This window comes from Lacerta agilis, chromosome 10, assembly GCF_009819535.1.
Source record: "Lacerta agilis isolate rLacAgi1 chromosome 10, rLacAgi1.pri, whole genome shotgun sequence".
Taxonomy (NCBI): Eukaryota; Metazoa; Chordata; class Lepidosauria; order Squamata; family Lacertidae; genus Lacerta; species Lacerta agilis.
In genome coordinates, this window is record NC_046321.1 from 51,916,033 (window position 1) to 51,942,857 (window position 26,825).

Consider the following 26,825-nt stretch of genomic DNA (forward strand, 5'->3'; position numbering starts at 1 on the left):
TGTGCCATTCCCTCTGATGCAGATATGATATATATATATTGGGGATGGGGGTGGAGGTGGGGGGTTTGCACATGTGCCCATCAAGCTGTGTGTGGGAATTATCCCTCTTTGTGTGGTGCTGTCAGGAAGGGGTCGTGCAAATGCTGCGCATTGTGCAGAATGGAAATATTTAGGTGCAATGTTCTATCCATGGATGCAGCTTGCAAAGGGGAAATTCGAGAGGGCGAGGGAGCATGGGTCTGCTGTGGGGAGCGGAGTGCATTTCTTACGCAAGGGTGCCTGCCTGCAGAAGGGATTTGTGCTGCCGAGCTGCTGTGAGCCTTTTTTTGTTCACTTCTTTTAATTTTGAGGCAGTGAGTGCACACCTATGTTTGTGGAATTGCAAACCTTTCCAGTCATGTGTTACTCCATGTGATCCCTTATTTTCAAATCCGAAACTGGACAGCTATGGCTTGGAAGCCCTTGGCAGGCTGCGTCAGCAAATACCTTTGCCGTGACCTGATCAGGCAGCTCATTCATTGAACGCCTCAGCAGCGAAGCCAAAGAGTTCCGCTTACACGCATAAGGAAGTGGCCGCTTCAGCTCCGCGCCGGCCCGGACACAGTTGCGCCCGGGTGGCTGCGCGTCCGCGCAAGAGCCGCCCCTGCTCCGCGAGGAGGTCTTGGCTGGTGGGCGTCCCGATTGGCTCTCGGACCTGCTAGCAGCTGCGTGCCCATTGGCTGCCGGGCTTCCTTTGTTCCTTTCGCTGCTGCCGCAGGAGAGCGGAAGTTTGAGCGCACTCGCTTGCAGCTGGAGCTGCCCGGGGCGAGCGAGCGAGCGAGCGAAGTGAGCCTCCCTGCGCTCATTTCCTTTCTAACCACATCCGACTGTCAGGGTGGGAGCAACAGCAGGAGGGAGGAAGGCATTTGTTCTCCGAGAGTCTCCCTCGCCCCGGATCTCGCGTGTGCGCGCTGGGGATCCAACATGGATCTGGAAAGCAAGATCAAGAAGGTAAGGGGGAGTAGCGCGCAACTTCACCGCGGGCGCGGAGGGAGCGAGGGCAGCTAAAGTTACCTGTCCGCGCTTGCCAACGCCCCTGACACTCTTGCTTGTTGCCTGCTATTGTTCTCCTCCTCGGTTTGTAAGATCCCAAACCTATTTCCCTCACCCCACCCCTCTCCGTCTCAAGTTCATCCTTGGATAGTAGAATGCGCCTCCTTCGTAATATTGAAGTGGAGAGGACGCTGCTGCAGATATTATTATTATTATTATTATTATTATTATTATTATTATTATTATTTTGCTACTATGCGAATATATATATATATGTTTTTGTTTTTAAAAGCATTGGCCCGGAGGGATTTGGCTGAGACTGTGGTTATTGGTAGGTTCTACAATCCTGGCAGGGCAAGTTCTACCTACGTTTACTCAGAGCTAGGTCGTTGTGTGTTTAATGGGGCGTACCCTCTAGTAAGTAGGTAAAAGTGCGTTCGATTCAGTCAGTGGAGCATGAGACTCTTAGGCTCAGGGCCGCGGGTTCGAGCCCCACGTTGGGTAAAAGATTCTTGCGTTGCAGGTGGTTGGACTAGATGACCCCCAGGTCCCCTCCAACTCTACAGTTCTATGATTCTACGAATCTGGGAAAGCTGTGCCGAAAATAAAACCAAAAGTATACAGTAAAGTCTGAATGACAACAGAAAATGGAGGAAATATTAGGCTCCTGTGCCTAGCACAATCTACCACTCCACCAGTCCTTCCAGGTGGTTTTTCCCCTTCCCAAAATTCAGATTCTTTGTTCTCTAGATATGCCCAAATATTACCAAGCAGGAGTTCATCTGTGCTTGCTGTGATGGATTCTGTGTTAGTGTGTACAGGTCAATATGTATGGACAAGCAGATCTCTTTTAAGTGTTCTCTAATTCTGTGATGCACCCACATTAAAAGCAGTGCAACTCCCTAAGGGTTTTCACCTCTTTTACCATTTTTAATTTATTCTGTAAGTTTAGGACGGCAACTTGAATGTTTGCAGCACCTGAGCTGTTTGGAACAAAATATTCCGTATTGGTTACTCAGATTTGTTGGAGGCGGCAGGGTGTTATAGAAAAACCAAGTCTTAATTGAGTGGGCATTTTCTAAAGCTGGAGCAAAATTTGTGCTGCACGCTTTTATTCAATTTTATGGCATGCATAGGCTCCAAAATAAGGTAGAAGATTAGAGACATTTCTGCTCTAATCATCAATGACAGGAATTCACCTCTGACTTCTTGCTGGGATAGGTTCTACCTTAGAGAGGGCCAGAACGTATGAACATTCCAGTGCTGCTGTGTTATTTAAAAGCAATAAGTATTTTAATGCTTTTTTAAAATCTTTTTTTAACATTCTTATTATTGTTGATTTATTCTATTTACTTAATTCTCATTCAGCTACACAATCCACTTGGGTGCACCGCTGACCTGCTCTTAGTGGATCCCCACGTGTGCTCACACGATCCCCATCAGCAGCAAATCTTTCTCTGCAAAAGAGCACAGCTTAGCTGTTAGGCACCCTGAGCGCATATGCACTCTTTGCTCTGTTAAGTTGAAAAGCCTATTGATAAACCACACAGATCATCGGAGGAAAGAAGGAAGGGTCTACACGCTGAGGTCAACCTACTGTTGAGTTATACCAAAGTCCTACGAAGTAAGCACGAGGCGGTTTTAGAGTGGCGCAAACGGTTCCACCACAGGGGGGTGCATCACTGCAGGCGGCGCCACAGCAATGCTGTAGAATGGGGCACAAGTGGTGGAGGGCCCGAATTTCAGCATCGCACAGGGCGCAGCTGAAATTTGAGAGCCCAATGTCTGCCACTGAAGTACGTAACCTTACGAGCTCCAGACCTGGGGAGCCTACCAGAACCTACAATTGCTCCAGGGCAGCGAAACAGCATGGTTCATGCTCAAATAGTTCTTTCATTCGCTTTTTGTAGCTCACACCAGTGAAAAGTGATGAACAGATTGGATGCTGGTGTGCACTGTTGATGTACGCTAATAGTCTATTTGCGCAGTCTTATTTTGCTATTTCTTTTGGAAGAGTGAGAATATAAGAAAGAAGGGAACCTGAGCGCTTGAGCCCCAGGCTGCATGTCCCTTACGCTGGCCTAGAGCAGCCTTCCCCAGCCTGGCACACTTCAGATGTTTTGGGCCATAACTCCCATCATCCCTGACCATTGGTCATGCTGACTGAGATTGATGGTGCTCTGGCAGCACTAGCAATAGGCCAGGTTGTGACTGTTTCTCCAGGGATACCAAATGGCATGGACTTGAACTTGAGCTAGCAGGCTCTAAATGCAACAATTCTTGTGTCACACACCTGTACAACTCCATATGGACCGCAACTTCTGAACTTTCAATATAAATAGTTTGAAGCTGCGTGAGCTATCTCAATAAATGAAAGAAAGGGGAAATTTCTTAATATCCCGGTTAGCCAGAACTTCACTTAGGATGGTGGTAATTTTGCACAAAAAGGAATGTATATTCACTGGAAACATGATCAGGGAAGGAGTACTGTATAGTTAATGGCTTCAACTTTATACTCGTGTATTTCTTCAAGAATGTATATAATCTGCTCCATATTAGTTTTTCAGATGTCACTGCTTCTCCTTTAGTATATGAAAGAGGTCTCAAATAATTGGTCAGTGTCACACAAGTGAAAGGAACTCCGGGAAACTTGCTGGTGTTTTTTGTGTTGCATTCAACTTCCAGTGCTACATGCAAACTTCTTGTGACACTTCATAAAGGTACTATGTATTTAATTGTTGCCCAAAAGGCAACTTTTAAGGGCAGTTTAAAACTTTTGCTGAAAGTGATAGTTTAGCAACATAGCTCTTTCCATCATCATATATATCTTCAGAACATTTTACATGGAAAATTGGGTCTGTTGATGAATGTATGCTTGCTTCTTTGTATGCTTGCTTCTTTGATGTTACAATTAGCAAGCATTAGGCTGAAGTAGTCAATCTGTTGTCCAGGTTTTGTTAACACACACACACACACACACACACACAATCTTAGAGGAAGTATGACTCTTTCAGTTACGTTTTGGGATTACAGAAAATTATAAGAGACCACATATCTGTCATTTAAACAAATCTGTTGAGACCCTGGAAAATGTTTTCATGTGGGTATCTTACCTGCAAGAGTGTGTTATAGAATATGCAGTGGTACCTTGGTTTAAGAACAGCTTAGTTTATGAACAATTTGGATTAAGAATGCTGCAAACCCGGAAGTAGGTGTTTTGGTTTGTGAACTTTGCCTTGAAATAAGAACATGTTTCGCTTCCTGTTGAGTGTGTTCCATTTGTAAATTGAGTCCCCCGCTGCTATGGGAAAGCACACCTTGGTTTAAGAACGCTTTGGTTTAAGAACGGACTTCCGGAACGGATTAAGTTCGTAAACCATGGTACCACTGTACAAGAATAGCTGTTGTTGTGAAGAACAAGAAACTGTGTCCAGCCCTTGGCCATGAACAGAAATTTGTGAATGATATATTTACTCTCTTACGCAGCCATCTGCAACCTCTTTGTTTAGGAATAAATGGAAATAAATGTTTATGAAAGATTTAAGAGATCCCGTTCCAGAGGAATATAAAATGTAGTAAGGATAAACACACGCCAGTGTTGGCATAAGCTATGTGGTAGTTGTATAAGTATCGCTGTAATCTGGAGGCCAGAAGAATAGAAGAGAACATATAATATGTTGGTAGGAAACTCTTCTTCATAAACGTTGTCCCTGCCACTAGTTGGAACCAACCCACTTCCTAAATTTTAAGAAATTTAATGTGAGGTGGATTAATCCGTTCCAGTCCTGGCAACTGAGCACATCCTAATAGGCAAAACTGTGCATCCCCTTTGATCTCAGTGATGCTCTTTGGTAGTTCTGTCCTGGTGAAAACTGACTCCATTAACTGTGGCCAACAGAGAGCTTTGATGCTCTGTGATTTCAGGCTTCCTGATGCAATGGTGAACATAAATATAAGGCTTGAGACCTTCTTCTCGTTACCTGATCTTGTGTGAAATCTGAAGACCTGTGGAAAAGTACATCTGAAAAACATCCATCTGGTTCTCCCATCTTTGAAAGCTACCGCTTTGCTCTCCTCATAAATTCCATAACTTGGTTTTTTCACTGGAACATACTTTACCTTAATTCAAAGCCATCCTATGAGCTGAATGAGAATGCACTTCTATTATTATAGCTCTTAATTGCTTTATAGAGCGTGTTCATTTTCAAAAATGACATTGCAGACAAAGGTCGCTACTTCTTTATAGATGTGGTGCATGCTTCATATTTTTTTTTTATCAAGACTTACTCTCTGGTTCCACACAAAAAAGAACAAGAGAAAAGTAATGCTGCGGGGGAGAAATTAGGAGCATAATTCCCTGTCACTCTTCAGCTGTTGAAGACATTGCACCAAGCTGGAAATGAGAAGGATTCAGTGGTAAAGAAACTATATGATATACAGGCAATCAACCTTTATTATTTCCCTTCTCACGTTTCCTAGAATCACATTTTTAAGAATTTTCTGAGCTGCCTTGAATATACAAATGAATAAATATACGTTTTTGTGTTGGGTCATTTCCTTGCTGGCTCTTTTTTATTTATTTTTTAAAAGTTATTCCAATGTATTCCTGTAAGGTGCCTTTCCTGTGGAATACCTGCACAAAACTCAAGATGCAAATGGAAACATTAAGAACAGGGGTAGCCAGTGTGGTACCCTTCGGATATTGTTGGGCTGTTAACTCCCATTATCCCTAACCATTGGACAGGTTGATAAGCGCTGAAGTCTAACAACATCTGGCAGCACACATTATCCCCCTTTGATTTGAGGATTCGTAGGCCTTCTGTATCCCAGAAAAGCAACTTTCCAACAGTGCAATCCTACACATGCCTACTCAGAAGTCTCAATGAGTTCAGTGAGGCCTATTTCAAGGTAAGCAGGTATAGGATTGCAGCCAAATTTCCTTGAAGGTCTCCATGCTTACATTGAAAAGTTAACCAGAAGCAGAAAGGCTAGAAAAGAGCTCTTGGCATACTAAGGGCCTCTTGGGTTGTCTTTATTTCATCTGTAGACGAATAACACAGCAGAGAGAAATGGCAAGATATTTATTTTGGGTATGTGGTAAAATGGGATGAGGTAGGGAGGTAAGATGATACCATTGGCATCTGTGCGAGATTTCATGTCCGAGGTTAGAGTTTGGGGAATTGCAAAATACAATCTTATTATTTTTTTAATAAGAATTTATTGGATATTGATAGTAAACATACACAAAATACAAATACAAACACACAAAAACTACAAAACAAAATACACACAAACAAAACACTTATTTATCCATCCTTATCCTTTTTATAATCCTAAATTTGGGACTTCCTCACGTCCTCTCTTCTGCGTTCATTTCTAATCTTCTTTAGTAACTTTGTAACCTTGTAAAATCTTCTTTCTTACACCTAATCTTAATCTTACAATTATAATCAACATATCTTAAATCTTATTCTTATCAAACAACACATCAAATTCCACATCTCAACTTCTTTTATCCTCTCTTAACTTAGCTTTGTAATACTGTAGCCTATATTCCTTCTGATTCCAATTTCAAATATTTAAAAAAAATCACATCTTATCAAATACCTTAAACAAAATACAATCTTAATGCCTAATTCATTCATGTGCTAGGGATGCCTTTAACATTAGGCTAATCTCTCCCACATACACAACAGCTACCTGATTTTATCTATTTTTATAGATAGAATCGTAGAATTGCAGAGTTGGAAGGGACCCTCAGGGTCATCTACTCCAGCCCCCTGCAATGCAGGAATCTCTTGAGGATAATGCTATGTGTTTGACGGAGGTTGTGATTTCCCCCAGTGTCTGTGTTTCCCATTAACTTCACCATGGAGATGCTGAGAGCTATTACAGTTGGTGCTTTATTGAGCCCCTGTTAGTTAAACCTTTGTTCCAAGTTAGAATCCGCTCTGCCCTGTCTGCGACATTGGTGAACTCCATAAAAACGTGTCAGTAGGTCACTGCCTCGCGGTCCCATTTGCATGCTGTGATCACATAGTTTGCCCCAGGAAAGGAGAGGCTGGCACTGAAGCATAGAAATTTGCGTCCTTTTGGAAAATAAGGGGGGACGTTCCCATTCAGACAGCTACTCTTTAAATAAGAATGGTATGTGTCTGCCTTTTTAAAAAGGGTTGGGGTGGGGTTGAGAGTAGGTAAACTCTGGGATGTGCCTGAAAAATGAAAATGAAGGTAGGCAAAGAGACAACTTGCTAAAAAATAATAATCCTGCATTGCAAGCAGCACTTTATATGCAGAAGTAAAAGTTTCTGCTCCGTTTGTTTACTGCAAAGTGCCACTTGGCATTTCTTGCAGGGCATTTCTTGATCCTTGTTGTTTTGCGGCGGCTGCCTTGGAAACCAGTTCAGAGTGAAAATCAACATCCAGTCACCATTTCAATAAATCTTCCCAGTTAAGCACACAAATTGAAAATGGGAAAAAGTCCTGGTGTGTGTGTGTGTGTGTGTGTATCAAGACAACATTCTCAGCCATTTGGGTAATTTTGCACCAGCGAAATTAATTCTATATTTTATAATTGTCAAAATTGCTAGTTAGCAAGATAGATCAGAATTCCCTTATATGTGTGGGAATACTCTCAAAGATGGCCTGGGCAGCTTTCTGTGGGGTGGCAGGGGGGGGGCAGGAATCATAAAGTGACACAATCAAAATGTAAAGCAATAAAATTAAAGAACATGTTTTAATACCAACTAGGCCTTAATAATCGCCTTCTGTCCATTAGAAACATTTCTAACCTCTTGCATTGGTGCTGTGTTTCATTGCAATATATGATTTTAATACACCTATCGAGGCTTTATATACATTCCCTCGGTAGCCCCTAGAACAGCCCTGTAAAACAAGCTAATATGGTTATCCCCATTTTATAGATGAAGCTGAGAAGTGGTGGTTTGCCCAAGGCTTTCCCAGTGCCGAGCGCAGGTTTGAACCAGAGTTTTCCCAATTCATAGCTCCCACTCATTTCCAGTGTGGTGCACAAGGCCTGAGGTGCACATGGCATTCAAACACGAGGAACAGCTTCTTTGCCTGAAACAAATATTTGCATGCATCCCTGTCACTTATGCAGACCTATTTCCACGAATAAAGTCGATGGGAAGCCCCACCAGGGCAGGATTCGTGTGCACTCACAAAACATGGACCAGAGGTACCGGGCTTAAGATGCCTGACAGCGTTCTTCTTTAATGTATCATCTGTATGGAAGAATGCTGAAAAAGTGAAGCCTAAGTAAAAGAAGTTCCCTGCTGAATTTGAGGCTTCTCGCTGTTCCCTGTCTCCCTCAGCCAATCCATGTTGCCAGTACGTGTATGGTAGTGCATATGGTCTTGTTATGGATAAATGTTAGAAAGGGTTTGGTTAAGGCCACAATCACACTGAGGCTCACCTGCACGAAAATCAACTGCGCATAATAGCTGCTGGTTCTGACAGCCGCTTAAGTGTTAGAATATACATGTTATCTTCAGAAGGTCAGTTCCACTCCGCTCATAGAGAGGGCCCGTAGCTGCTGTGTCCCCTCACATCACGTCAGCTCCACTCCCTTCCAATATTTGTGCATTTGGCAGGGCATTGAAAAGGGGAGCTTCTTTGTGTATATTTCCCCATTATTATTACTAGTTGTAGTCATCTTCACTCGTAGTCAACTAAGATAGTAGTACCAGATGACTGGGTTGCTCCAGCTGCTCTGGGTGGCTTCCAGCACATATAAAAACATAATAAAACATCACACACTAAAAAGCTTCCCTGTAGATGTCTTCTAAAGATTGTATAGCTACTTGTCTCCTTGATATTTGATGGGAGGACGTTCCACTGAGTAGGTGCCACTACCGAGAAGGCCCTCTGCCTGGTTCTCTGTAGCTTTGCTCCTCGCAGTGAGAGAACTGCCAGAAGGCCCTCGGTGCTGGATCTTGGTGTCGGGCCAAAAGAACAAAGAATATCCACTTGCTTGTATCTGAAGGCATCTGTGTGAGCTGCGTGGTTGTGTATCTTTGCATTGGTTTCTCTTTACCACTACCCGTGGGTGTTCAAGATATAACACTGGATTGGAGTCTGCTGGCAGTCCTCCTCAGGCCAGGGGCATTTGCCAGGGGCGAGAGGAATTGTGGGCACCTGCTCATATATTCCTGATGTTGTGTCTCTTAGAGTCTAGAAGCACACCTGGTTTGCATTGCTTCTCTGTAGCACTGTGTAGCCACACGAGGATGCCAGCATATGATGCCACCACATCCTCTTGCAGCAGGACATGTGACACTGTCTTTGTGGCTGCATTCTGTTTGTTGGCCACCATTATATTAGGTGACAGGTGACAATTCCTCTCAGAATTTGTCCCTCCCCACCCAGTAATTTTCCCTGCAAACCTTAGTCTCCAATAAGAATATGCAACATATGAATACATTATTTGATGGTGCAGGTCTTCATCTTCTTATTTATTTATTTATTTATTGAGAGAGAGAGAGAGAGAGAGAGAGAGAGAGAGAGAGATGATATTCAGCACTTCTGTTTCCCTAGACATTTGAGTGGCAGCAGCCAGGAAGCTGAGGTTTGGTCAGTGCTCTTTAATATAAAAGAGCCAGCTTTTGAGTCCCCAGAAACATTCCAAGCTGATTAAAGCAAGATTTCTTTTTCAAACATGAGGCTGGCCTGCAACCATTTATAACACTTTGCTCTGAAGTAATATTTTAGTCGTGAAGGCATTGGGAAGCAGATGACTTCAATCAGTAGACTTGTAATGCTTTTCGTTCGCAGACTGCCTTGAAATCAAACTGGGCGTATTTGAAATGCCAGATGTTTTTTTAAAAAGAATTTTTAGCAACTGACATCCAGAAACCTCTTCTTGGCTACATTTCAAATGACCTATGTGTCTTACTTTCTTCCATGATTCCATTTATGGATAAATTGATTCCATCCTCTTTAAAAAAGAAGAAAGGGGAAAAAAGCATGCAGGCAAATTTCTTATACTTTTGAGTATTGAAAGGCGAGCTTGGTGTTCAGTCAGAATTCCACACAGGTGTAAAGCATTATTTAGCAATTGCAACACACACTTTTGGGTAAGTGGTAATGATAATTATGAATATTATGTCTGAAACCCTTTCACCTTGAAGCTTGCTGCTTTTACTTACGCAGGGGCAAAAGCCTGTGTCCCCTCATAAGTAGCCAACCACAGGCTTACAGCCCATTAGTACTCATTTTCATGAAAATTTCTTTTCTGCTCGACAAATCTGCTTGCTGAAGCACTCTTGCAGAACATAAGTTTCATGTGGTCTTTTCTTTCTATATTGATAGAAACGTAAGGCTGTTGTCACACCAGGCTGTCGCCTAGTAGCCAGTAGGTGGCCACATCAACTCCAGCAGGACAAATGTCTGGCAGGCAAGCAAGCAAGCACCACTGGTGGCAGGTGGCCCAGGCAAACTGTTCAACAGAGGCAGGAGGTGTTACATAGTGGCTTGCTAAACTGCTGGAGGGGGTAGCTGATTCAGTAGGGCTGGGGGATATCTGGTTTTCAACATCACAATATATCACCAGCTAAACATTGTGATATACCGATATATCACAATGTCTGAAATAAGAATGGAACTATGTAGAAGTGAGTGGTACGGTTGGGTGGTATCTGGTTTTGAACTTGGTGATATATTGCCAGCTAAACAGTGTGATATACTGATATATCTCAATGTCTGAAATAAGAATAGCCCTGATTTTCAACTTTGTGATGTATCACAATATACATCGCAATATACTGATATATCACAAGGTCTGAAATAAGGATGAAGCTATGTAGAGACATTGGCTGGCTTCACAGTTTATGCCACATTGTGATTTGCAATATATTGCCAGGTCAAGAACTATGACAATGATACCACAATATGGACTTCAAACCGGTTTTGGACAATATATCGATACATTACCCAGCCCTGGTCCAATCATATGTTTCTTATTTCAGTGTCCTGAAATCACTACTGCTATCACAAAGCCAAATGCATTAAAGGGCCAGCTATTATTCAGAAATTACATGGCTAGGAAGAAAGGTGTGAAGCTTCCGTGGTGTAGCTTCAAGTGAATTATCTTGTTGAAAGTTGAGATCTCCCCCTGTCTATATCTTAGATAGATTTTTGGAAGTTTGCCAGTTGAAGCATAATAATAATAATAATAATAATAATAATAATTTATTTATACCCCGCCCATCTGGCTGGGTTTCCCCAGCCACTCTGGGCTGCTTCCAACAGAACATTAAAATGCAATAATCTATTAAACATTAAAAGCCTCCCTAAACAGGGCTGCCTTCAGATGTCTTCTAAAGGTCTGGTGGTTGTTTTTTTCTTTGACATCTGGTGGGAGGGCGTTCCACAGTATTAAAAATAATGCTGTGTGCCTTGGGAAATAATTTTTTTTTAAAGAAAACTGTTCTTTTTCATTTTCTAGATGGGCTTAGGACATGAAGAAGGATCTGGAGCCCCTTGCTTGAAGTGCAAAGACAAATGTGAAGGATTTGAGCTACATTTCTGGAGGTAAGAGGAGAGGTTTCCTGATTTACCGAAACATTTCTATTGCAGATAAGCGTATCTGCACAACACAGGCCTCATTCAGCCACAAACTGACTCGTTCAGACATAAACTTAACTACACCACCCATATGGACAAAACTGGGGAAAATTAACGCATGGAGGAATTGTGAAGTCCATGTGAAAGTTCAACTCAGAAGCTACGACTCTTGCCGGCATTGATTCTGATTAGAACAGCAAGCGTGAGTTATGCTAGCATTTTCAAGGATATGAAAAAGACACCATACTATTCACTGCTATTGTGCACACATCTACTATGAGAATAGAATACTTGGCTAGGTGGACCTTTGGTCCCATGCAGTAGATCATGGGTAGACAATCTAAGGCCTGGGGGCTGGATCCAGCCCAATCGCCTTCTAAATCTGGCCTGCAGATGGTCCGGGAATCAGTGTGTTTTTACATGAGTAGAGTGTGTCCTTTTATTTAAAATGCATCTCTGGGTTATTTGTGGAGCATAGAAATTCCTTCATTATTATTTTTTTCAAAATATAATCCGGCCCACCACAAGGTCTGCGGGACAGTGGACCGGCCCCCTGCTGAAAAAGTTTGCTTACCCCTGCAGTAGAGCTCTTAGATTCTTATGAACATATAAATAAAATGTGGGTTCAGGCAAGCCAGGGCCAGTTCGCCCATGAGGAGAGTTGAGACCGCCCCAGGCGGCAGGGTCCACCAGGGCGGCTAATCCCATTGACGATCTTCCTTGCTTTCCCTCGCCCACCCTTGTTCCTGATGTGGATCTTCCCTGACCCCCTTCCTCCCTGGTGGGAAGGGAGGGTGCCATTTTGAGGTCTGCCTCAGATGCCAAAATGTCTTGGGCCAGCCTTGAGGCAATTTAATGCTGTGTACAGTGGCTTACTTAGAAGTCAGCTGACTTTTGTGAGGCTTGCTCCCAGTGAGAGTACAGTTTTGACTGTACAGTGAGGTAATGCTACCGGTGCTTGGTGTTGCTATAGAATTTAGCCGAGGAGCCAAATGTGTTGATACTGCATGCCATGGATTGAACAGTCTGGGACTTTCTGCATGCTGACCACTGCTGGGCTACCTTGTCTCCCTTTCCAAAGAAGAAGAAGAAGAAGAAGAAGAAGAAGAAGAAGAAGAGTTTGGATTTGATATCCTGCTTTATCACTCCCCTTCAGGAGTCTCAAAGCGGCTCACATTCTCCTTTCCCTTCCTCCCCCACAACGAACACTCTGTGAGGTGAGTGGGGCTGAGAGACTTCAAAGAAGTGTGACTAGCCCAAGGTCACCCAGCAGCTGCATGTGGAGGAGCAGGGAATCTAACCCTGTTCACCAGATTACAAGTCCACCGCTTTTAACCACTACACCACACTGGCTCTCAAAGTGTGTGTGTGTAAGAACCATCTTCTATACAGGCAGCCAATTCCTTGTGATATCTGAGATGTTACCTATGAACCCCATCTTCCAGTTAATTACAGCTTGTAAGCTGTATTGTAAGCTTTATTACCATTAAGGATAAGAGGTGAGGGAGAATAAAAAAGGAAATGAAATAAATTCCTTTCTAAATAACATAACGCTAGATGAACCTTTTTGTGGGTTAGGGCATCATCACTGTTACCACCAGTTCCACCTCTCTGGCAGGCGCCATTGTCATTACAAGAGAACCAGGGAGGCATTCATGGCGAGTTCCAGCACTTCTTTTTCTAGAAAAATGGCACTGATTACCACCGCTGTTGTTACTGTCACCTTTTCCCAAAGTTGTTGAGCAGGGGGACCCCGTGGCAGAGGTATTATTGGCATATTAAATTTATATTCTGCCCTTCCTCCCGCAAGAAACACAGGGTAGCAAACAACAACCGACAAAGCAGTAAAAATTTTTTAAAACAATTCTGGTACAGTGCAGGCTGCGGAAAAAGCCTGAACTAGAGGAAGGCATGTTGGAAGAAGAAAGTCTTCAGTAGGTGACAAAAAGAGAACAGAGACGGGGCCTGTCGAATATTGACAGGGAGGGAGTTCCCTAAGGGTAGGTGTCAGAGCGCTAAAGGCCCGATTTGTATATTGTGTGGATGTTCCTCTTGATAAGATGGTACCTGCATGAGGCCTTCACCTGCAGAGTGCAGTGATCAACTGGGTATATAAGCAATGAGATGATTGTGGCGACAACCTGAGAGATCATCATCACCTTTTTCCTGATTGTTCCCAAGGTTGTTTTTTGGGGGGGGGCACCCATTTCAGATTAACCATTACTGTTCTCACCTTTTCCCCCTGTTTGGGCAACAGCAAGAAGTGTTCCCAAGGGAGCACAGAGCAAAGGCAGAAACATAATTATCATTTTCTCCAATTTTGAGACAGTCGCATTTATTAAGGTAAACGAATGGGTGGGGCCCCAAAAGGGCTGCACAAAGGGCCCCACAGATCATAAATCCACCACTGAAGGTACATATTTTTTATAATACATGAATCAACATCAGCATTATTCCAGCAGACTAAATAAACACAAGACTCCCAATTCAGATTAATAAAGCCATTGGCTCGGAATTGTGATGATGGCAACTGGTGTGCATCAATAGCTGGGTAGTCCCAGGTTGAGCTCTGCTGAATCTGCCACCTTTCCCATTTCAAGATAAACTGTGGCCAGAAGGTTGGTGGTTCAAGTCCACCCAGGGATGGCTGGGGCCAGGATTCCTGCATTGCAGAGACTGAGCTAGAGTCCCTTCCAACTCTACAATTCTATGATTCTATGTATATGTATTTATACATGGTATATTTTTAAAAGAAGATCTCTGTTAGGTTCTCTTTTTTTTAATAAGATTTTTATTTTCTATATTAAACAACAAACATATCAAACAGATAAAACAAAAACAATTGACAAATAATAATAATAATAAAAACACATCAAACATATTAAAATAACATAAAAAACAACAAAAGAAAGCTTATATATACCTAGACTGGAACATTAAAAAAATCATTGTTTAACTCTAGTTTCTATCTTCTTTGGGGGACTTCCCCCGTTCCCTCAACTGCGTTCAATATTAATATACTGTGGTAACTTTGTAACTATTTTCTTAACATTCACCACTATTCTTAATAATCTTTAAAATACTAACTAATCATATATAATTCATTACTTAAACAACATATTCTTAAGCATTTCTAAATATTTTAAACCATTCATAACATTACTTCTTGTATACTATTTTCATCTAACATCAACTAGCTAAAGCCAATTAAACAAGCCAGTTCTGCTTCAAATATCGTAACTTTTCACGATTTTTCAAATAGTCCTTAAATTTCTTCCAATCCTGTTGCACCTTCTCCTCCCTCTGGTCTCGGAGTCTCGCGGTCAGTTCGGCAAGTTCCATAAAGTCCATTAGCTTCATCTGCCATTCTTCCACTGTCGGGATCTCTTCACCTTTCCAGTTTCTTGCAAGTAAAATTCTAGCAGCTGTTGTGGCATACATAAAGAACACTCTATCCTGACTGGATATCTCATGATTGGTCATGCTCAAAAGGCAGGCCTCTGGTTTCTTACTAAAAGTAATTTTCATTACCTTCTTAAGTTCATTATAAATCTTCTCCCAGAAAGCCTTAACCTTTGGGCATGTCCACCACATATGATAAAAGGTACCTTCCACAGTTTTGCATTTCCAACACATATTACTTGTAACATGATATATCTTAGCTAACTTCACTGGTGTCAAATACCATCTGTATATCATTTTCATAACTCTGTTAGGTTCTCTTAAGTGTGAAGGTAGTTTGTCAAGAATTTCAGAATGACCCAACCTAGACTCCCCCCCCCCATAGATACATGACCCAGTGAATATATGTGCACGAACGTCTCTGAAAAGCTTTCTGCAAAACAAATATGCCTTTAGGGTCTGCAGTACAATTATGTTCTTTTCCACTAGATGGGAGTGTAACATCTGTGAGGATATAAAGCCAGCTGTGAGTGGAAATCTGTTACACTGGAGCATTCTTGACATACCTGCCGGAAAATTCATATTGCCACTATGTAAAAACTATGGATATGATAGTCTCTTGTTGCATGTGACCTTGGCACATCTAATGCAAGGTTCCGGATCATATTCTGCAGTAACATGAAGCAATTGGTTCAGACCCTCTGAAGCAGGAGAAAGCAAGTTTCTTCCATCTTCCGTGTGACAACCCTTTATATATTTGAACACGGCTATCATATCTCCTCTTAGTCTCCTCTTTACCAGGCTAAACATACCCAACTCCCTCAGCCATTCCTCATAAAGCTTGGTTTCTAGGCCCTTGGTTGTGCAACTGTGCAGATTTCTCTCAGAGGAATAAACTTCCCACGTGATCTGTCCATCTTGTATTGAAGCAGCAGACCACTGGTCTATCCAGCTCAATATTGTCTGTAATTACACTAGTAAGAGCCAGAGAGATGTCGTGGTTAGAGTGCTGGACTAGAACCAGGGAAACCCAGGGTAGAATTGCCACTTGGCCACAAAGTAAACTGGGTGGCCATGGCCCAGTCAGCCTCTCTGTGTCTCTGAGTGGTTGAGAGGCTAAATTGGGTGAAGAGAGACCCACATGCATCGCCTTGAGGGAGTCAGAGGAAAGAAAGGTGTTGAGGCCATCAGGATAGATCTTCAGGGCAGAAGTCCAGGGCCCCAAACACAGCAGGGTTAGCTTCCCAAATATGTAAGTAAGTGAAGTAGTGCATACTATTCTATAAGTGGCAGCAGCATAAGAGCATTCAGTCCATAGTCTTAAAACTATAGAACTCCTACTGATATAGGATATTAATCTGCCCCTTTTGCTCCCAGATTATTTATACTAAGGAGGGAAGAGGAAAATGTTATTCATGGAAACCAAAGACAACACACTGCTGAGCTGCTTGTTCACATCAGTGTTACCAGAGTAATATTGACGCTGCTGCCCACCTTCCCAGAATGCTCTTCTCTCCCACAGAGAAAAGGGCTATTTCCTAAGAAATGAAAAAGCAAAGGAATCTGTCGTATTCATCATGGGACTTCACTAAGCTCCATTTTCAGCAGGGAAGGGACAGTTGAGGCAATTACTTCTAATCACAGACAGTGACCCAGTTTGCACGTAGCACTCAGCCAAGAGAAGCGATTGCAGCCCTTCTGCTCCTCCTCACTAGTGTTGCTGCTTCTGTGAGCTAAGCCATGGTTTGGCTTAGCACATCATCAGAACCTGGGCTTGTGGTTTGTCTCGCTCCAGATAGTTGTGAACTGCAACCAAGGTCGGTTCTTTGTTTACAGCTCAACATTTGCCTAGAGGAGCAAAGCAGCTGTGGTTTCCTCTCCTGGAGCCTACATTTTCACAGAATTGTGGTCATGCCCTCCTGAATGATATCTAAAGCAGGCTATCACACAGTTTCTGTTTACTTATATGAACATGTCCTAATCAGTGCTTTTCTCTTGAATCGCTAGGAAAATATGTCGAAACTGCAAGTGTGGGCAGGAGGAGCACGATGTTCCCACTAGTAACGAGGACGACCGCAAAGTGGGGAAGCTCTTTGAGGATACAAAATATACAACCCTCATTGCAAAGCTGAAATCGGATGGGATCCCTATGTACAAGCGCAATGTTATGATACTGACTAATCCAGTAGCTGCCAAGAAGAACGTGTCCATCAATACTGTGACTTACGAATGGGCACCTCCCGTTCAGAATCAAACCCTGGTGAGCTGTCATGATACAGTCTTGGAAGCTTTTATGAAAACCAGAAGGAGGTATCATTTTCACCAGGGTTTCCCAAACTTGGGTCTCCAAATGTTGGTTTGTTTGTTTTTACTACAGCTCCCATCATCCCTAGTTGGCAGGACCAGTGATCAGGGATGATGGGAATTATAGTCCAAAAAAACAGCTGGAGACCCAAGTTTGGGAAATCCTGCTTTAAACTGAAGGAGGGGTGGATTGGAGTGTATAGAACACCCAGGATTGGGGCCATATTTTGATGTGAAACAACAGGAAAATATAAATGGAATTATTATCTCAGTAACCCTGGTACCCCTCCAGTTCCCATCAGCCTTCGATAGCATCGCCAGTGGTCCAAGATGGGAAATGTAGCCCAGCGCCCCTGGTTCTCCTTCCCTGCTGTAAGACATGTGAACATGAAGTTGGGTCTGGTGGTCAACTCCCCTTGCAAGTCTCTGATTGCTATAAAATAGTCACACAATGGAAATGGGATGATTGTGGAAGCAAGAAGGTTGAGGTGGAGGAAAGAGGTCGTGTTAATGGCTAGGATAAAGCATTGCATTAGAGATGTTCACCACCACTTAGGACGATTTATGACTTCCCAGACGAGCCCTTTCAAGAATACTTCCAGAAACAGGACATAGCGTTGGAGAAACCTGCACAATTTATGTCATTGTTTAAAAGCTGAAGAAAAGCACTCAAGCTTGCACATTTCTGTTACTGTATATGGTCAGAACGAATTCAGAGCTGGGATCCGAGCGAAAAGCTGCCCTTGGTTTATTAATGGCTCATCTAGATGCGATAGCTGGATAGCCTTGTTGGGATTCCCCACCCAGCCCAACCCCTTGCATGTTTCAATCTTGAGTCAAGTTTATGTAGTGTCTTGCTGGCTGATCTAAAGCAGAAGGCTGGAGATGTGTGTGCAGCTTTGTAATCATAAGAGGGTTTTCGAGATTTTCAAGGGGGGGTGACTTCAGTGTGCAGAAATAGTTTTTCTTCAGTTTTTCATGTATATCTTGCAGTACTTTATTTCATTTTCTGTTATTTAAACAAGCTAAAAAGCCTTCGATCTCAGTTCCAACCCTCACATGCTGGTTTTCCTCTGTGAGAAAGATTGCAATTAGCAGCCTGAGAGCTCTTGCAATGTCAGTATCTGAGAAGATTCAGTGTTAGCTAAACATTGTTCAAGCTGCTACTGCAGCGGAGTAAATGGCTGGGTTTTTGTTGTTGTTGTAAAGCACGAGCCTTTACAGTGAGCCTGCAGTGAGCTTCTGACTCTCAGTCCCACAGTTACGTCCCTTCAGTTTCGCTGTCCACTTCTTGGTATCTGTTCGCGCCGAAGAGTAACAGCTTCTGCTGAGCCCTGTTAATCTCCCCTTGGTTGCTTTCCTCCCCGCTGCCGCCCTCCCCGTTTATAAAAGCAGGAATCCCAAGGGCACCTGATAAACTAATTCTTGCAATCCCTCCGGACTCTTTAGGCAAGACACTATATGCAGATGCTTCCCAAGGAAAAGCAACCCGTGGCTGGCTCGGAAGGTGCTCAGTACAGAAAGAAGCAGTTGGCCAAGCAGCTGCCCGCACACGACCAGGATCCGTCCAGATGCCACGAGCTGAGTCCTAATGAGGTGAAGCAGATGGAGCAGTTTGTGAAGAAATACAAGAACGAGGCGCTCGGGGTGGGAGATGTCAAGCTGCCGAGCGAAGTGGAAGGCAAAGCTGCCGGGAAGGATGTCCCGACTAATGGGGAGAGGGGCACCTCGGCCACCGTAGGAGCCATGGAAGACAAACTGGCTGGTCAGAAGGCATCCCAATATGTAAGTGGGCATATATGTATATTTGTCTTCCTGTCTGTGTGTGTCTTGTGTGCTGCAAACGGGAGCAGAACTGTCGATAAAGGGTAGCAAAACAATGAGGTTTTGTATTCTTTTAGCCTGGTATTTCACGCTGCCGCGTCCTTTGCACAGGGTTTATTTATTAAGTATTTTAGTTTTTTAAAACTATTGACTGTTTCAGCCTGCTTGTTTTGCAAGCTAAGAGCAACAGGGGCAGAAGGAAAATGCCTCTGGGTCCTCCACTAAGGAAAACACAGTATGTTCTAAAATGTGACCCGTTCTGGGCCTTGGAGGTAACTCTTGGGAAAAGGAAACATGGAAATCATAAAATTTGTAGAGTTGGAAAGGGACTACAAGGGTCATCTAGTCCAACCCCCTGCAATGCAGGAATCTTTTGCCCAACGTGGGGCTCGAACCCAAGACCCTGGGATTAAGAGTCCCGTGCTCCACCGACTTAGAAGCATAGCATCCCCTAGTTGGGACAGACCTCTGACACCATCTAGGCCAGGGGTGGCTAACTGCAGCTCAGAAGCATGATTCCCCTCCACCCAGCAGTTTTTCCTCGCCCCAGATGATTTTGGCAGTGGCTCCGAAAAGAAAGAAAAATGGAACTCGGCACAGGGTAGGCAAGCCAGTTTAAACCTGTCTGCCCAATGCCTTGATGGGGGTTAAGATCATCCCCCTGTTGGTCATGGTGCGACTGGGGAGTGAGTGGTAATGCATGCACACACCTCTCAGCTGACCTGAGCACTGTGCATGTGCCTGTGTGCATTGAAGAGAGTGCAAAAATAATAATAATTTTATTATTTATACCCTGCCCATCTGGCTGGGTAGTGACCATGCCTACTTTGGGCCACAGCCAACATGGGCATGTGACCCTCAGAGGATTGGTCAAGGAAGAGTTCATCCCTTGGACCACAACAAGCCACCCTGATCTGCTCTGCCCCACGTCTCAGTGCAGGAATCATGCAGGCACAGCATCCCAGAAAAGATGGAATCGTAGAGTTGGAAGGGACACCCAAGGGTCCTCTAGTCCAACCCCCTGCAATGTCCAACATTTACTTAAATTTCTCCTGTGATGAAGGGGCCGCTATTTCCTGAACCAGCTAGGTTCTCTGTTGAACAGCTCTTCTCATTGGGAAGTTTCTTCTTAATACTTAGGCAAAGGCTGCCTAATTTCCACCCGTTAGTTTTCTCCTTCAACCTGGAGCAATGGGGAGCAAGTCTGCTCCACCATCTACATGACGGTCCTGCAGCTTCTACCGAGATATAAAATGCTATATTTAGTACTTGCACGAAGATCAATATTTTTGTCTCTTGGGATGGCTGGCAAGTCTTGCTATATTTAAACGAGAGCCATTAGTTCTTGGAAGAAGCAGTGTGTTGTGGGTTTCATTTCTTTTCAAGGTGAAAACTGAGGAACCGTACAGAAAACGAAAACTCCTGAGATGAAGAGGGAAGGACTCCTAAGTGGAAGCCGGGGGTGGGTGGGGTGGAGATGGCACCCCAACTAAATTTAATGAGGAAAGGCCTCTGTTTGAAATCAAACTAATAAATACAAAGGCAGACATCTCATGGCTTCACTTACTGTTGGCAGAAAGTATTAAGCCATATAAACAGCATTGATCCACTTATTACTTATAAGACTAAGTTAGAAGGAGCTGGCTGTATCAGCCAGACTGCTGAGAAGACTCCACCCCTTCTGGGCTGTATTTAAGCCAGGCTGCTGTGGTCTTTGGGAGTCCTGAAAGGCCAGCACTAGTATATCTAACCTTATATTTACATACCGGTATTTATTTTGGGGGCAGTTGGTTTTCATTTAGCACTTTCCTTGTCATATATTAAGCCTACATTATTTCATTGCACCGTTTTACCTTGTTTGAATGTACCGATGTGTCAAATGCAAAGATGATTTCACAATGGTGTGAAATCGATGTGAAGACATGAACTGTGTTGTGCAATTTGGGTCGTCTTCCCCCCCCCCCCAAAAAAATGTTATATATTAATAAGCCAATGTGGTTTATTTGTGATCTGCCTTGGGCACTGTTTATGCTATGGAAAGGCTGTGTGTAGATAAACTGAAGGCTTGTCTGATGGATCTGAGTAGTTTTCTGTTTGCCTTTACTGCTTTCCCTGGGAAAACCCATTTTTTAGCACTGAGTTGGAGCAAACATCAATCTGCAGAAATCTGAATTACATTTGCTCTGATTTAGCAGTCAAGATTGGGTTTTCCAGGGGGTAAAAGGTAAAGGGACCCCTGACCATTAGGTCCAGTCGCGGACGACTCTGGGGTTGCGGCACTCATCTCGCTTTATTGGCCGAGGGAGCTGGCGTACAGCTTCCGGGTCATGTGGCCAGCATGACTAAGCCGCTTCTGGCAAACCAGAACAGCACACGGAAATGCTGTTTACCTTCCCGCTAGAGCGGTACCTATTTATCCACTTGCACTTCAAAGTGCTTTTGAACTGCTAGATGGGCAGGAGCTGGGACCAAGCAATGGGAGCTCACCCCTTCGCGGGGATTCAAACCGCCGACCTAGGCCCTAGGCTCTGTGGTTTAACCCACAGCGCCACCTGCGTCCCGGGAGGTAGGTAAAGGTAAAAGGTAAAGGACCCCTGGATGGTTAAGTCCAGTCAAAATTGACTATGGGGTGCTGCGCTCATCTCCACTTTCAGGCCAAGGGAGACGGCATTTTCCGCAGACAGCTTTCTAGATCATGTGACCAGCATGACTAAAGCACTTCTGGTGCAATGGGGTAAGCGGAAGTCTGGATAAGCCCTATACATAAACTTTAAAATCCCTTGGCTTCCTCGCAGTACTGCTTCCGGTGCAAACTGAGCATGAAGGAAGGGGACCCGGCTGTCTACGCCGAGCGGGCCGGCTACGACAAACTCTGGCATCCGGCTTGTTTTGTCTGCTGCACCTGCAGCGAGCTCCTTGTGGATATGATCTACTTCTGGAAGAATGGGAAACTGTACTGTGGCCGACACTACTGTGACAGCGAGAAGCCCCGTTGTGCTGGCTGCGATGAGGTAAGCAAGGTCCCCCTTCTGCTCCGCATCCATGGAGAAAAGACCTGCCTGTAAAGATTTGCTGCCTTTTGAGCAGACCAAGGGGAAAGGGCCGTAGCTCAGCGACAGAGCATCTGCTTTCCACACGGGAAGTCCCAGGTTGGATTCCCATCATCTCCAGGAAGAGCTGGGGGAAATCCCTGCCTGAAATCCTGGAAGGCCACTGTAGACCAGCGTTTCTGAAACTTTGGTCCCCAGCTCTTGTTGGACTACACCTCCCATCATCTGTGACCACTGGCGCTGCTAGCTAGGGATAATGGGAGTTGTGGTCCAACAACCCAAGTTTGAGAAACACTGCTATAGACTATACTAGATAGGCCAATGGCCTGATTCTGTACAACGCAGCTTCTTCCATTGCTGTCCATTTAGCCCAGCATTAGGATTTCAGTAACAAGCAGGGCGTGATAGTGAGAGGCAGCACCTGGCCCTAAAAAGTATATATCAGGGACATGACTCCATAACCCAAAGCAGAGAGGATGGGAAAGTCATCCATTCTTTTCCTGCTCTGGTTTTTAATCTGAGGGGGTAAATAAATTTGGCAGCTTCTAATGCTGGCTTCTCCTTTTGAGGTGTGCAGGAGCCCTGGCTATAACTCCTTTTACCTGTAGCTCAGCTTGTGGGTCCTCCTGTCGAGGGTTTGCCACAACCCCTGGAGCCTCTTTCTTTGTGTCCCATTTGCACTGTTTGTACATTACCCTCATTTTCTCAATACTTGGAAGGCATTCAAAGGGACGTAATATCTCTGCTGCATCAGGCCAGAGGCCCATCTGGTCCATCATCCTGTTCTCACAGAATACCCATCGGAAGCCCGCAAGCCATTTCTTTTTTCTCTGGGAGAGTCAAATCTCTGCTTTTTGCATTCGCTGCTTTTGACAGAGATCTCCAAGAGGCCCTGGTGAAAACGTCAGGGAACAGAACGGTGAATGCAACAAGCTGAAATGCTCGGTGGAGCTATTTCATATGGCCGAAAATGTGTCTTTCCTTAGCATTGTAAGGCGTTCTAGAACAAAATACCAGGGTGGTTGTATTGAATGTGTACCTCCCTTCTTTGTATCCCTTCAGCTTATATTCAGCAATGAGTACACCCAGGCAGAAGGTCAAAGCTGGCATCTGAAACACTTCTGCTGCTTTGACTGTGACTGTGTCTTGGCTGGGGAGATCTACGTCATGGTAAACGAAAAGCCTGTCTGCAAACCGTGCTATGTGAAGAATCATGCCGTGGTAAGAGAGAATCGCGATTTGCCTGTGATGCGTAACTACTATGTACAGTTATGTGCCCAGATGTGCTTTCCCATATCCTGCCTAGAACAGTGGTTTCTTAAAACACTGTTATCCATAACAAAAAACTACTGGCTTATCCATGCCTCACCCCAACCTGGTGGTTGTCAGCTAAGTTTTAATCGGAGTAGACTTAATGAAATTAATAGACCTAACATAGTCATCGAACTGTAGAGTTAGAAGACACTTTGAGGGTCATCTAGCCAAGACCCGCTGCAATATAGGAATGTTCATTAATGTCAATGTTTAAGGATGTTGGTTTATTGATGTATACACTTGAGTCGAACTTGGTTTAATACCACCCAATGTTTTGTCTTTGATAGTGTTTCCTGTAAGCACCAGCAAGGTCCACTTCTCTTATCACATGTTTTGTTCAGCATCTACACGCAAACTCTTTGGAATGGCCAGCTTAGGCAAAAAGACTGGTAATAGCAGGAATGTGCTGGTGACACACAGCTAACTCCCATTTTGTTCCAGAGTAGGGGGGAAAACTGAGATTACGCTAGTAAGGAAGGGAAGTTTATATGAAGGTGCCCTATCCTCTTGCCATCATCCTGTATGCTGAAGAGCAACCAAGTTTAAGTAAAGATTTCATGCATCATCCTTGACCACTTTGGGCAGTTTGTGTAAACCGTCCCTTTGCTTGACCAAAGTTGACCTGGCCACTGTGTCTCCTTCCCAGATCATTCCCATGAGATGTGGGTTTTTTAATGGCTCTTTTTATGAGCTTCCAGGTGTCCCCCTCCATCACTTGCAATTTCTGCAGAATGCAGAAGTGCTATTGCTAGTTTAGGCCAGTGGGAGAGCATGATGTTCATATTTTATTGCACCTGCTCACCCTGCTTGTGGAGTGGTGAAATGATTTCAAAGGAATCATTCTTGACTTCCAGTGTTCTAACTGTACTAGAGATCTGCATGTCGAACTTTGCTCTGGCGCCTGAATAAATGCAGACAGAAAACAACAGGGGGCTGGGATATAATTTCATTTGAATAGACCTAATGTACCTTGGGTATAAAACTCCTGGGGCAACTGTCCTTGTCTAATGCTTTCGTAGAACAACAACTCTCCTGCTATCATCTAGACTGAAGTTTTTGTGAGTTTCACTGCATTGTCCAAAATCTTGGACAGCCGTATTTCTTGTGAACTCCACTCGGCACGACCACCAGGGGAGTATCTCAGTGTGCAGTCTTATAAATATTATTCTTTAAAATGCGGAGTCAAAGAATGAAATGTTTTTAAAACATTGTTTAGCATCTGCACCAGTTAGTCCAAAGTTAATTACTTCCTCATTCGGGTTCCTGGGTTTCCTTTGTTCTACTTACAATGCTGCTTTTTTGTAGCTTTATTTCTTTATTTATATTATTGTTCCTGTTTGGTTTTTCCTTCTCTTAATGAGTGTCTTCTGTCTGTAAGTTTCGCTTAGCTTTTTGTGTGTGCTTTTTAATCTGTAGTTCTTAAATTCAGCTTTCCCACTGATAGAGCAGTGATTCATCAGGACACTCTGTCTCCCCTCTTGTTCTGGCCATTATCTGAAACGAACTGACTGGAAAACACTTCTTTGTGTTTCTTCAGGGCATCTATTTCTTCCCCCCGCCCCCAAGAACTTTGCTGATGCATTACACACACTGACTCACATTAAAAGAGAAGTGCAGAATTTAAGAAGTCGCAAAAGAGGTGGCCTTGTTCTCACAGTAGATGAAGCAGTGAGTGTGCCACTGCAGAGGGGAGTTTGCATAACTGAATAACACTCCATACAAACACACAAGAAGCACAAAGTCTTCCGTGTATAAAACTAGCATGCCAGAGAGATGGCAGCTCTTTTGGGCACAATCATTCCATGCTGATTAACAACTGCTTGGAAAGGAAGAGCAGGGTTGTTGAGACTTGGTGGGGGATATCCAATGAAGTAATACTCAAAACAGTCCCACTGAAATTTATTGGACTTGTTATTTAAGTCCATTGCTTTCAGTGGGTCAGATCTGAGCATGACTAACCCAGTATATATGTTACCTGTAAGCAGAGATGAGATGGCTCAGTTGGTAGAGCATAAGACCCTTAATCTCAGGGGCCTGGGTTTGAGACCCAAGGTGGGCAAAATGTTCCTGCATTGCAGAGGATTGGACTAGATGACCCTCGTGGTCCCTTCCAACTCTGATTCGATGAATAGGTGGTTCAACTCAGTATGTAGACTTGCTACCAATATTTTCTCTCTGCTTTCATGATCCTTCAACGAGGCACCCATCCCTGTGAATTTTCAGGGTGCTTATTTTAGCATTGCAGCAATTTGTATCTCACGGCTCCTCATCTGTAGAATAGACAGGATGGTTCACCAGTCCACAGTGTGGTGTTCGCAGTTTGCACAATATCGCCACCAAGTGGAGGCATTCAGTATAGCGGCTCTTGCCACAAGGAAGCACAGGACAAATCCACAGAATGGGCAAACAGTAGGCCTTGCCTCTTCTGCCTGCAGAGGATCCCTTTCTATGAGGGAAAATCCAGTCCTCAGCCTTTACCTTTTCTACATTCCACATGCAATTTCAAGGCACAAAGGAGAAACCAAGGGTGCTGACTAATGTTGCCATCGTGATAAATTATGTTACAACTGAAGCAGTGTTAGAAACTCGGATATATAAGCTAGGCACCAAATGACTACAGAATCCCTAGTTGTCGTTTTGGGGCAAGACGGCTCAAAGGTCATATTCTTCCATGCGACTTTTTGGTTCCTGAAAATCATTCTGATTGCGCAGATAAAATATAACTGGTAGGATTCTACAGGATGTGTTGCTAGTCTGTGAAAACAGTCAAGGTTGAAGGATCCCCAGGCATGCACCACCAGGTGGTGGTAACATCAGGCACCATCCTGGCGCCCAGGCATCTTCACTTGGTCGCAAGTGGGCAATAGCCAGGTGCAAAATGCGCCTGGCGAATACCAAACGCTGAGCTGAAGCCATAACAACATCTGTGTTGAATATGCTGGGTTTCGTTGTCGTATAGAACAGGAAACAAATGCATTTTTCATTCCTCTTGTCTCCTCGCTAGGTCTGCCAGGGTTGCCACAACGCTATCGACCCCGAAGTTCAACGTGTGAGTTACAACAATTTCAACTGGCATGCCACCACAGAGTGTTTTCTGTGCTCCTGTTGCAGCAAGTGTCTCATTGGCCAGAAGTTCATGCCGGTAGAAGGAATGGTTTTCTGCTCGGTGGAATGTAAGAAAAAGATGATGTCCTAATGGGAAGAGAACCCGGATCAAGCCAAGTTTCGCTTTACTTCAGAACCCTCTGCATTTCTACTGTATTGGGGCGTTTTTCAAAACAAAATTGAACGTATTAAATGGCAAATTCCAAAGAA

The 26,825-nt window shown here is 43.8% G+C and overlaps 1 protein-coding gene across 1 annotated transcript; it reads left to right on the forward strand.

The window, feature by feature from the left end:
• Positions 1 to 699: 699 nt before the first annotated feature.
• Positions 700 to 26,825, forward strand: TES (testin LIM domain protein). Its single transcript, XM_033162348.1, has 7 exons — positions 700 to 990; positions 11,498 to 11,583; positions 17,026 to 17,278; positions 18,772 to 19,107; positions 21,942 to 22,157; positions 23,259 to 23,417; positions 26,515 to 26,825. Exons 1-7 carry the CDS (start codon positions 964 to 966, stop codon positions 26,704 to 26,706), a joined length of 1,269 nt encoding a protein of 422 aa, XP_033018239.1. The 5' UTR covers positions 700 to 963; the 3' UTR covers positions 26,707 to 26,825.

Coding starts and splice junctions, on each gene's coding strand:
- TES (XM_033162348.1), top strand. CDS start 964: ATGGATCTGGAAAGCAAGATCAAGAAG. Junction 17,279..18,771: donor CCGTTCAGAATCAAACCCTG/GTGAGCTGTCAT, acceptor CGGACTCTTTAG/GCAAGACACTATATGCAGAT. Junction 23,418..26,514: donor ATGTGAAGAATCATGCCGTG/GTAAGAGAGAAT, acceptor TCTCCTCGCTAG/GTCTGCCAGGGTTGCCACAA.